General features: G+C 31.8%; 1 protein-coding gene across 4 annotated transcripts in view; it reads right to left on the bottom strand.

Annotated features, from left to right (window-relative positions):
* The window catches only part of il23r (interleukin 23 receptor), a 40,959-nt gene that overhangs the window by 21,796 nt on the left and 5,824 nt on the right, over positions 1-13,339 (bottom strand). Inside the window, exons 2-11 of one of the 4 annotated variants that reach the window (XM_073952427.1) lie at positions 8,963-9,093; positions 7,922-8,017; positions 6,470-6,710; positions 6,129-6,401; positions 4,400-4,517; positions 4,081-4,241; positions 3,819-3,955; positions 3,581-3,737; positions 3,407-3,489; positions 1,138-1,336 (exon numbers count right to left, since the gene is read on the bottom strand). In XM_073952427.1, coding sequence (XP_073808528.1) covers positions 1,138-1,336; positions 3,407-3,489; positions 3,581-3,737; positions 3,819-3,955; positions 4,081-4,241; positions 4,400-4,517; positions 6,129-6,401; positions 6,470-6,533 — 1,192 coding nt within the window. In that variant the 5' untranslated portion in view covers positions 6,534-6,710; positions 7,922-8,017; positions 8,963-9,093. 4 annotated transcript variants of the gene reach the window in all.

Raw genomic sequence — 13,339 nt, 5'->3', positions numbered from 1 at the left:
AGTGACATTTAAAGGCTTAACTAGGGTAACTGGGTTAACTAGGCAGGTTAGGGTAATTCGGCAATTATTGTATAACGATGGTTTGTTCTTTAGACAATCAAGTAAAAATACAACTTAAAGGGGCTAAAAAAATTTGACATTTAATTGGTTTAAAAAATAAATAAATAAAAATTGCTTTTATTCTGGCGGAAATAAAACAAATAAGACTTTCTCCAGAAGAAAAAATATTATCAGACATACTGAGAAAAATAAAATAAAAATTATATATATATATATATAYAYATATATATATATATATATATATATATATATATATATATATATATATATATATAATGAAAATAAAGCAAACAAAAACCTTTATTTTTATTAGTCATGAAAAAAAAATTGCTTGGTGTTTTAACTTAAGATTAGTATGACAAGCTCAGCTTATACAAGTACACCCCTCACAAATCTATCTTTTAAATTCATATTTATAATAGGAAGCTATAAACTGTTATATTTGTCCATATACATTAGATAACAGTCCAAAAACTAGTACACCTGAATTTATATATTATAGAAAAGTATTGAATACAAATTTAAAAAAGAGGAAAAATCAAGAAAAGCAATAGAAACATCTAGTTAAATTTTGTAAGTTGTAATTTTTATTTTTATACTTTGCTTGAATTTATTGTACTATCTTTCAATTTCTAACTATGTCTGCTGACTAACATATTATTATAATAAATATATGTTGAAAACCAAAATACATAACCTTTATTTAGAAATGGATCAAAATATTTATTTTCAAAATGGGGTGTTCTCAATTATGCTGAGCACTTTATAGGTAAAGCTTTTTTGAGTTCACTGAGTTTTTGTGTTTTGTATTATTAAAAGTAATATTCAATATATCTCTGTAGAAAGATCTTTTTGAGTTTTTGGCATTATTCATGATCTGGTGAAAGTAATTTGTTGATTCTAATAAGTTGCAGTATTCGGTAGATGAACAGTGAGGAGAATGATGCCACATCCTTAATCCCAGTTTTTCAACAAAATCTACACCCATGAATCAGACAAAGCATCATAAGGCGCAAAAGGTGGGTAGCATAATCACAATGATTAAGATTTGGAAACAGCAGCAACAAAAAGTCTGACCTGTGCGTTTGAAGTTGACTTGTGCAGGAGGGGAGGAGCCATATGACATCACAACACTGATGTTGACGTCTGCCACATTCAGCTGAAGAGTCTGTTGAGTGAGCTCAGGTGAGCAAATCACCTCCTGGATCTTGCCTTCTTGTTTATAGGACAACTTGTAATATAATAATTCTCCATTGTAATATTCTGGTCTATAGCTCTGGAAGATGGAATAAAATAGTCAGTTCATATAGGGGCAAATTCCTTTTTTCATTATCCACCTTTTTCTTATTTCATGACATTTTGCTTTGCTTAAATAATGGGAGTAACTTCTGTAAATTAAAAGCAAATAATACAAATCTGTGAAATGTTTTTAAAAACTGAGTTAATGTGGCACTATTCTCAACATGCATCCCAAATAAATTCTACTTTCAGCAGACCATGAATAATCACAAAACCTCAAACTATATTTACAGGAATAATACTGTAGGAAATACACAGTGGAAATTATCTTGAGAAACAAAACAGTGAGCTCCAACTCCAAAGGACTTTGGTCACAATATAGTTTGGCACCTTGAGTTAATGACATATTCTTCATACATAACAACTTATTTACTTTATGGGATGTTTTTTAATAAGTTGTTTACATTTTGAGACTTTTTTATTTAAAAAAAAACAAAAACAAATGTTACATACATACTGTTTGCTATGTGGAATGAACAAACTTTGAAGCTTCATATCTTAAAATGCTTTCAAAAGCACACAAAATGAAGTGCATGCAAAAAGTGTAAAAGGTGATTAAATCTTTAAACTCAAATTATTAATTACCCTCATGTCTTTCAAAACCCAGACCATTGTTCACATTAGAAGAATATAAATTAAATAGTTTTTTTTCTACATGAAATCTGAGAGCTCCGTCCTCATTAGGGAGGTGCACCTAGGGAGGTAAAACGTCGTTAGGCAACCAAGTGTGAGGCATGAACAGCAAAGAGCACCCTATACTGACACTGAAAGAAGAAACAGTTTGAGTTGTTTTTGCTTTGTCTACACACACAAGAGTTATTGTATCCTGTTAATATTCTGATTGAACCGCTGAAGGCATACGGTCTGTTTTGAGGATGTTTTTCTGAAGAGAGCTGGGACCATTGCTGTTTATCCGCTTGTTCCGCCGTACGTTGTGAGGTATGGAATACTGTTTGCGGGTCTAAGCTGCTACTCATTTGAATTGAAAAAAATACTTGTTCGACCACTTTTTAGTCATATCACACATTCAAATTAGTTTAAATATATAATCATGGTCTACACAACAGTCTCTGGACTGTGGTGGCATCACAGACATCTTTTTTTTTTTTTTTACAATTTATTACAATTTTTTTTCACTTTCTGGGCATCTGATATTAGGTATGGAATATATAAATATTGTGATTGTGATTTTCAAAAGTATTACATCGCTTTGTAAATGTTTATTATGACCATTTGTTGAGTCTCTCTATACAGTTTGATAGAGCACTTGGACCCGGAAGCAGCATTGCGTGAATTCACACTTGACAAGTGGACGGAGGACGAAGGAGCTCCCATATTTGATGTAAGATGTGTTGATTTGCATTCCAAAAACAAATGAAGGTCTCATGGGTTTGGAATGACATGAGGGTAATTAATAACATAATTTTCATTTTTGGTTGAACTAACCATTTTAAAATGTCATAAAAAATACACCTGAAAATTACGTAAATTACATGTTTTTTCTTAAAATATAGTGGGACACAAAAATGTCTAAAACCACAATGGAAACATGGGATTCAAAATCAAATATTAGCTCGAAATATATCAAATTCAGGATACTTTTTTTTTTTTTTTACATTTTAAACCAAGTAAATTTTCCATAGTAAACCAAATCAACTTTCAGTTAACTAATATAGAACTGTGTGCATAAATAATATAATGTAAATTGCGATTAATATCTTTGGGTTCAGTATTTTATGTGTAATGTCATTTATTTATAAACATTTAAGTAAATTAATACCTTGTCAGAGAGGATGTATTAAATTCATTTTAAAAATGCAGGCAAGACATAGTTAGACAGTTGTTAAAAATTTGAAGGATTATGTGACACTAAAGAATGAAGTAATGGTTTTATAACTTTAAAGCTTTAACAAATTGTATGTTGATATATCTAGAAGTGATTTTAAAATATAATAATGTTCAATGTATTTTCTGTATTAATCTAAAAAAATGACCAAATACTAATTAAATGTAACAAATGTATATGTGCGGTAGGTGGCGCTGTTACCTTCCACAAAACCGTGACATTCTGAGGTTCACGAGAGCTGCTTCTGTTAATCACAGCCCACACGTCAACTTTCTCTGAGGGTGCTGAAGCAAAACAACAAAACGACTGTCAGAAATTACGGTGAAACAGACGTTAAGGTGACTATATCATTTTAACTCTAGAGTAAGGCATCACCTATTCCAGGGCTGGTAATATTAAAGGGTTTACTCCACATGCTGCAGTTTGCTGAACTAACACACACTCTGAGCTCAAACTGATAGGAGATCAGTGGTTCTAAGGGTTCTTGCAAGAAAACACATCCAATCCGGACAACTGCTATATTTCCCAGCACCTGGAAGGAAAATATGATAGCAAAAGCTTTAAAATGGCTTTCACTATTGTTATATGTAAAGGATCAGAATCTGATTCTCACCCAGGCGTGGTTACCATGTGCTCTTCTGTACCTCAGACTTGGTTTGAAATGATCGTCAGAACCATTCCAGTAAATTGTTGGGAAACGAGAACCATTTTCAAGCAAAATTTGCATTATCTCTGGTGTGCTTGGAATCACTGAACAGAAACAATGGCGTAAAATTAAAATGAGTCTACATTCATATTCTCTATACTGTAGCTACAACTTTCACTTAAGATCAAAATGAGAAAGGGCTTCAGAGATGAGTAAATGTGTGCCTTACCAATGTCCCAAATCGAAAAGTTGAAAGTAGATAGTGATTGTCCTAATGCATTGTGCCCTATTACATGGACGTTGTATGTCATACTCTCATTGAACAATGATCGTTGAAGAGAGATATGACCTTTGTTGATCTCGTATGGGCCTAACAGAGATGTCCTGTTGCTTTATATTGGAAAAAAATGCAAGAAATAAAAAGATAAAGCAGAAAGGATGTTTTAAACTTGAGCTCTTGGTTTGAAATTTGAAATAATATGTACAAGGCCTCTTTGATAGAACTGTTCAAATAGGAATATCTTAATAAGACAACATAGCCTACTTACCGAAAAGTGACTCTGAAATTTGTGAACAGATATGTCTCAGTTGTGGCTGTCAGATAGCAGTTAACAAATTTTGAATGCTGGTGTGTGACGCAGCTTAATTTTGGTTTTCCTGGAGGGTCTAAAGCAGAAAATGAACTATCGCTGCATAATCATAATTTCACAGATATAAAAAAATTACTTAAAAAATTACTTAAACATTACTAACTTGAAATGGTTTGTTCAAATTCAGCCCATATAAATTGTTTGCAACAATTTTGCAGAACTCATTTTTTCAGTGTACATATTCGATTATTGATCTTTTTTTTTCACTTTTCTCCCATATTTACACTTAAAGATAATTTATTTATAATATTTCAACATTTTAGAATGTATTATATATAGCTGAAGTCAGAGTCATTACCCCCCCTTAATTAATTAATTAATTATTGTTTATTTTTCTCCCAATATCTGTTTAAGTGAGAGAAGATTATTTCTGAACACAATAGTTTTAATAAGTCATTTCTAATAACTGATTTATTTTTATCTTTGCCATAATGACAGTGAATAATATTTTGCTAGGTATCTTTTAAGACACTTTAATATAGCTTAAAATGACATTTGAAGGCTTAACTAGGTTAATTTGGTTATAGGCAGGTTATGGTAATAGGCATGTTATTGTATAATGATGTTTTTTCTGTAGATTATCGAGAAAAATATAGCTTAAAGGGGCTAATAATTTTGTCCCTGAAATGGTTAATAAAAAAATCAAAACTGCTTTTATTCTAGCCGAAATAAAACAAATAAGACTTTCTCTAGAAGATAAAAATATTATCAGACATACTGTGAAAATTGCTCTGTTAAACATCATTTGGGAAATATTTAACAAAGAGAAAAAAATTCAAAAGGGGGTTTAATAATTGTGATTTCATCTGTGTGTGTGTATATATATATATATATATATATATATATATATATATATATATATATATATATATATATATATATATATATATATATATATATAAATATTGACTTGAATGAAATCAGTTTAAATGTATACAAAATGTGCCATTGCATCTATTTGAAAAAAGAAAAATAGAGAAAGTAATAACTGTAAACAAATATAATATAATATAATATAATATAATATAATATAATATAATATAATATAATATAATATAATATAATATAGGTAGAAATATGTCAGAAATTGCTATTAACTTTCAAACAATTACAATGTATGCAATAATAAATGTGCCATTGCATCTACTGCAATAAAGAAAAATGGAAATATTAGTAGCTGTAAACAAAAAAAAAAAAAAAAAAAAAAAAAAAAAAAATATATATATATATATATATATATATATATAATATAATATAATATGTTAATTCAGAAACTGCTATTAACTTTCAAACAACTACAAAGATACAGAAAGTACATTGAAATGACACATTAAAATTTAACGTAATTCTGAAGAACAAAATGTTTATAATTGATTTGTAATATACATATATAATTTACATATAATCATTTTTATTTATGATCGGACATTTTCTGCAAGAACATTCTTCATTCATTTTACAGATATATATATACTATATATATATATATATTCTTCTTTTATATATATATATATACGTTAACTTTAACATAAACTGTAATGAAAAACTTTTTATAAAAAAAATATTTCTCCAGATGTTTTCTGTGTAGCAGAGCGTAATGTGAAAACAGATGAACAAATGTACTTACAGCCAGCCTTGAGATCTCGTCCGCAGACCAGGTGCCATGTATCTCCTTCCTTCACCTTGCAGCGTAGCCAAGAGCTGGGCTGATTGATGACTAAGTGCGTTGTTATTACAGAACAATTAACTGCTTCAAAAACAGTATGTCCATTGAAGTCTATGGCAAAGCGCCTTCCACAGCGTTCAGTGTATGTCTGGCAGCCGACAGTCAGATTGGTGCCCATCTGAATGACATCTGAGTCCACTGTCAACTTCCCAACACAACTGATTTTGTAGCAGCCTATAAACAGAGAAACACTATCTTTCGATGTTGTTCAAATGAATAACGCTCGCTAAAACTGTACTCACCACATAATTTGATGCAGAAAATGAGGAAGAAGACCAGCTTCCAGGCTCTGATGAAACAATCCATTTCATGCCTCACTTGTCCTTGGTCTCTATAAGTGAGTCAAATATCTTTTTTCTACCCTTCATGTCTTTTCTCCTCATTTCTTCAGCTGTCTTCTCAATAGCAGAACTTCGAATACAGTTTCCTTCCATCACCTCTTTTTAAAGATGTCACAAAAAGGGGTCACATATCTGTAAATATCTTAGGATAAAAAAAAAAACATCAAAGAACGAAGTCACCACAAAATGATAAGTTTGCGATCTTTGTAAAGAGTCAGCGCTATCATAAGCGATAGTCAATGATAGTCACAGCCTGATCTTTTTATGTCAACCTTGTTTTCTCAAGCTCTCTGTGCTCTTTCAAGGGGCAATGACCTAGATTTGTGGTATTTTTTTGCCTGTTTGAAACTCTGAATGTTTGCTTCAAAGGTAGGCATCCTACTTATTAACCACCGTTTTAGTCAACAACCAATCATGTAACGCTAAATCATACTGCTGTCTAAGTAAAATTTTTTTCAAATTTATGTCAGCTATTATGAGCCTTAACAGTTTGGGTTGATGTTTGTAGTAATAGTAGTTAGTAGTATACTGTAAAACCCAACAGTCAACTTTATCAAATAAAATTAGTGTAGTTGACTCCAAATTGAATTAAAGTTAATTGTACTCATTTGAAAAGAGTTTTGAACTCAGTGTTGAAGGTAATAAGTTAAATAAATACCTCATTACTTTAACTTAAGTGGAGTAAGTTCACAGTACTCATATAGATTAGTTTTTTTCAACTCAAATGGTTTGTAGCAATATGTTTCCTCAAACGGTTGAGTTGCCTTAACTTATTGGGCTTTACAGTACTCCAGATTGAGTTCCCTCAATTTATGGAATTTACTGTGCTCAAATTGCATTGTTTACTCAAATGGATTAAGTTCACAGTACTCATTAGGATTAGTTTTTTTAACTTAAATGGTCTGTTCCAATCGGTTTCCACAAATGGTTTGAGTTATCTTAACTTTTTGGGTTTTACAGTAATAAGGTTTAATAATAATAAGTAATATGTTTCTATTATATATCATAAGATATTAAAGTCATGATTCACCCTAAAATTGAAATTAACTCACTATTTACTGCCACTAAAGTGGTTCCAAATCCTTATGAGTTTCTTTCTTCTGTTGAACACAAAGGTGATATTTTGAAGAAAGCTGTAACGATTGACATAGTAGGCAAAACAAACATCATGGAAGTCAATGCTTGCAGGTTTCCCTCTTGTGTGTTCAACAGAAGAAAGAAGCTCATGGACGTTTAAAACAAAAAGGATTTAAGTGAACAATCCCATTAAACAGACTGCTACTTGACGTAGTTGCTGAGTTACTTAACAGATTAATTTTTGCAGTAAAAAAAAAGACAACTGCAGACAAATACCTTTCTCGATGCACCCTGAACAGTGATTTCTCTTCGGTTTGGTTTCCTCTTGTGTTGCCATCAGATATTGATCATTAGGACTGACTGGACTGATAGCTTTACAGCATAATGTCAGGTCATATTTGTAGAACAAGAGCAACACACATTAACCCATCAATCTTTTACACCCTTTTACACATAAACTAGCTGAAAAAGTAAACCAAAAGCAATAATACGAGTGGCTGGAACATCCAGACAAGAGCGAATTATGCTTGTTCTCCTCACATGTGCTAAGGATGTGACAACATCACCAGTGAACATTTTCCTGTCTGCACCAAATTTTTTGATCTCTTTTAGAGGCTTAGTTTCCATTTTAATCTTCAAAGTGCTCATGGGGAAAACCCACTGACATACCTAAACTGATGTGAGTTACACAGTAATTTGCAGAATGCTCTAAATAACGGTAGATTAGGCAGTGGTGTTTATAAAATACACTTAGAGCTTAATGAACTCCCGGCATTCTTTTACTGTAAAGGTGTTGAAATTCACAAAACAATCAGGCTAGTGGCAATTTCCACAATTACTGTATGTGAAACTTGCACGTATAAACCACAGGAAACCACACGTGTTAAATAAATATGAGAAAGAGTTTTCTGATCTGATTATTTTGTATTTAAACTATTCACATTTACATTTAGTCATTTAGCAGATGCTTTTGTCCAAAGTGACTTACAATTGAGGAGGCATTCAGCGATTGAACAAGAAGAGACAATACACACAAGCAGTGCTAATTATACAAAGAAGCTGTTAGTGCTCTGAGGAAAAGGTGCTAGATTAAGGGCGAGTGTTGTTGTTATTGTTTTTTTTCTAGAGAGTGTTTCTACAGGTGGTTTATGAAGCCTGTGTGAAGCACACCATAAATCCACAGTGTTTTTTTTTTTTTTTTGAGCTGATTGTAAGAAAGTGTCAGGTGAAAATGTGCAAAACTGGTGCTAGTTTCTGTTAAAAGTGTCAGAAAGATGAAAGGCTGTGTTTTCTAGGTGGTTTGTCAAACCCACTCACCAGTGTGAGGCACATTCAGTTTGGGGTTGTTATGTGGCGAGGTGGTGAAGAGAAGTGGGGGTCCTGGTTTTATTTGTAGGAGTTCAGGTGATTGTGGAAGATGTTTAGTCTCAATTATGTGAATCTGCAGTCTGTGGAAATAGGAAGATCATTCCACCCATGTGGAACATTAAATTAAAAGGTTTTGGCTTAGTGGCTTATTGTGTCTCTGGGATGAAACCACAAAGCTACGCTCACTCCCCGACCGGAGGCTCCTGGAAGGGATTTAGACCCTCATGAATAGTTGGAGGTAAGATCGATGCAGTGCCAGTGACTTTACTGTAAGCTTGAACTTGACAATCATTTGAACAGCTTACAGTTACAAAAAACTGCTGAATAAATGAGAGAAACCACTCACTCACTTATATTACAAAACTGCATGAACTTTGTCTGCTTTAATGCACTAGGACTAGGTCATTTTAATGTGTCCTTGTTACAGTATAATTCTATAAAATAAGTTAATTACTGAGTAATACTAATTAGGTACATGAACGTACTATATGGTTAGGGTTAGGTTGCAAGTTATATGCATATGCATAATTAATTTTAATAATTGCATGGATATCTAACAAAGACACCTTAAAATAAAGTGTTGCGGTACACTCTTAAATAACCTTTGGAACCTTTTTCTTCCACAAAAAGACATTGTTCTTTACATTATTTAAACATATTTTATGGATGGTTCTTAAGGATTGTTCACTGAAAGGCTCTTTGAGAAACCAAAATGTTTTTTTTTTTCTGTGGGATGATCACTGCAAAAATTGCAACATTTTTTGGAAAATACTGAACACAATTATATTAAAAACATCATTGAAAAAGGCTGCATGTTTAAATCAGTAGACCCCAAAATAAAAATGATATGATTATTTTCCCATCCACTTTGTTCCGAACCAGTTTGGGTTTCTTTTTTCAGTTGAACACAAAGAAGAAAAAATACCGAAGAATGTGGGGAAAAGGCAGTCATTGACTTCCATTATATTTTTTTCCCCTAATATGGATGTCAATGGCTACTTTTTCCACCAATACTTGTTAAACAAAAGGAAGAAATTCATAAAAGTTAACAGCCAAATGAGTGTGAGTAAACGGTGGACTTTTAGTTTAACTTATTAAATTATTTGAATGTATCATTTGTTCTATAAAAAATAAAAACACGCTTAAAAACACAAGAAAAGTGTTTTACATTTATCATTTGTGTGTGGTTTGACGTGTATATTGCTAATCATTTGATGCATTTTTTAGAGTTACTGTAAAACAGCAGACATTTCATTTTTTGCCTATTGTGTGTAGTGTTCTGTGTAGTTTAAAAAATGCAATAAATGCAGGAATAATCAGTTTAAAAAATGAATAACCTGTTTAGTGAATACAGAGATGTTTGATAAGTTATGCACAAAATCTTTTACAATAATTACTCATATCCTTCTTAACTTCAAAGCATTTGATTGCACAGTTGCTGACCGATGTATGACCTATTTTATCTTGATACTCATCTATCTCTGAACACCCCCGCTAGAAGACTACAGTAAGAATGATTTATAATATGTTTATACTTATAATATATCATATGTTTATTAAAAAATGTATGTTTTGTGAAATATTAAACAAGTAATAAAGTAGAAGTCTGTAAAGCAACTTAATGTGGCATCTGTTCTCATTTTGTAACATTTAAACATCAGGCGTGCACCATAATGTGGTCGTTTGACCTCAATTCATTAAAAAAACAGTCAGCGCATGCTGCTTTATCTCTTATTGCAACACTGATGTTAAATGGGACAAGGGGGAAAATATGATTTTTTTTTCCAGTTAGGCATGAGTTATTACACTGTAAAAAAAATTTGCACTATCTACTTTGAAATATGGTGGTAACAGTAACTTTTTTTTATTTTATGGCAAAATCTAAAGACTAAATGAAGATTGCTAAATTATTTAGCTTGATAGATACTGATTATAGTAATTTTAGCCTAGTGGAATGTGCTTTTTCAGTTTAATCTCTCTCTCTCTCTCTCTCTCTCTCTCTCTCTCTCTCTCTCTCTCTCTCTATATATATATATATATATATATATATATATATATATATATATCATCTTAACTCATTATCTGCATTAAATGGTTTTTGCAGAGATTAAAATGATCTTCTTTAAGACAGGACTTTTTGTCTGAAATTTGTACAAAATCTATACTAATATTAAAGAGAAACATAAGTTACATTTTTATGAATACCTCCCCATGTACAGTAGTGACTGATCCAGTAGACCTGTTGATGGAAGGTTTGCAAAGAAATGTCATGCTCCCTTGTAAAAGTATTTTGCATTATTTTCAAAATACAAAAATACAGTATTTTATTTTGAGATGTTATGTGGCTGTTGTATTTTGTAGTTTAATTTAAAATGGCGGAATTTGGTATTTTATTTAAAAATACATTTCAAATTTTTTTTGCCCATCCTGTATACATATATACGTATATATATATATAAATAAAAATTAAACTCTGCAGAAAAAAGTATATGAAACATTTTTACAAATAAAAAAAAGTTTTTCATTTTGTGTATGTCTCAGTGCATACACACAATTTTATTTCTTGTGAATATTCAGATTTTATACATTTGCTGTACATTTGGGGACATATAAGCTATATGTTGTGTGGGTCTCAGCCAGTTTTGTTATCCTAAATTTAGTCAAAGAAGACTACAGATATACTGTACACAAGGGTGGATTTAGCGAATTGGGGGACCGACCTAGGCCATGGAGCCCAAGTCCGAATGCAACCTTTCTACTTTTATTTAATTATTATTTCTTTGGTGTTTTTTTTCAAAAAAATTTTTTATTACTCAATCTGCTTTTCTATGTTTTAAATTAATACAGTATTTACATTTTAAATGATTTGTTCTCTTAAAATAAATTTACAACAATAAAAAACCCTATACATACAATTGAAGTCAGAATTATTAGCCCAGCCCAACCTAATTTAAGCTAATTCAACCTAATTCTAGCCCCCTTCGATTTTTTTTACTTCTTTTTTAAATATTTTCCAAATGATGTTTAACAGAGCATTTTCACAGTATGTCTGATAATATTTTTCATCTGGAGAAAGTCTTATTTGTTTTTTTTTTCGGGTAGAATAAAAGCAGTTTTAAATTTTTATGAACCATTTTAGGGACCAAATTATTAACCCCTTTAAGCTATATTTTTCTCGATAATCTACAGAACAAACCATCTTTATACAATAACTTGCCTAATTACCCTAACCTGCCAAGTTAACTTAATTAGCCTAGTTATGCCGTTAAATATCACTTTAAGCTGTATAGAAGTGTCTTGAAAAATATCTAGTCAAATATTATTTACAGTCATTATGGTAAAGATAAAATAAATTAGTTATTAGAAATTTACATTTAGTCATTTAGCAGACACTTTTATCCAAAGTGACTTACAAATGAGGACAAGGAAGCAATTTACACAACTATAAGAGCAACAATGAATAAGTACTGTAGGCAAGTTTCAGGTGTGTAAAGAAAAGCATTAGTAAAGAAAGTTTTTTTTTTTTTTTTTTTGAGTACAGTTAGTGGTATAGCCCAAGAGATGCAATTGCAGATTAGGAAGGAAAGTGGAGACTAAATAGTTGAGTTTTTAGTCGTTTCTTGAAGACAGCAAGTGACTCTGCCGTTCTGATGCAGTTAGGGAGTTCATTCCACCAACTGGGCAGATTGAATGCGAGAGTTCGGGAAAGTGATTTCTTCCCTCTTAGGGATGGAACCATGAGGCGACGTTCATTAACTGAACGCAAGTTTTTGGAGGGCACATAAATCTGCAGAAGTGAGAGCAGATAAGAAGGAGCAAAGCCAGAGGTCGCTTTGTAAGCAAACATCAGAGCTTTGAATTTGATGCGAGCAGCAACTGGCAGCCAGTGCAAAGGGGTGAGTAGCGGAGTGACATGTGCTCTTTTAGGTTCATTAAAGACCACTCATGCTGCTGCGTTCTGAAGCAGCTGAAGAGGTTTGATAGAGTTAGCTGGAAGCCCGGCTAGTAGAGAGTTGCAATAATCCAGTCTGGAGAGAACAAGAGCTTGAACAATAAGTTATTAAAATTATTATGTTTAGAAATGTGTTGAAAAAATCTTCTCTCTGTTAAACGGAAATTGGGGAAAAAAAAAACAAGCGGTCTAATAATTTCGGGGGGGGGGGGGGGGGGTCGGCTAATAATTCTGACTTCAACTATATATATTTGACTATTGTACTGTTCCTTGTGTGGGGTGGTGGATATTTTAATTTATACTATTACATAACACATAACATTACATTATTATAATGAGATTATATTTTAGTGTATATTAAATAACATTTAGTT

This window comes from Danio rerio, chromosome 6, assembly GCF_049306965.1.
Source record: "Danio rerio strain Tuebingen ecotype United States chromosome 6, GRCz12tu, whole genome shotgun sequence".
Classification (NCBI taxonomy): Eukaryota; Metazoa; Chordata; class Actinopteri; order Cypriniformes; family Danionidae; genus Danio; species Danio rerio.
The sequence above is the reverse complement of the archived record's forward strand: the minus strand, read 5'-3'. Positions and strand labels throughout refer to the sequence as shown.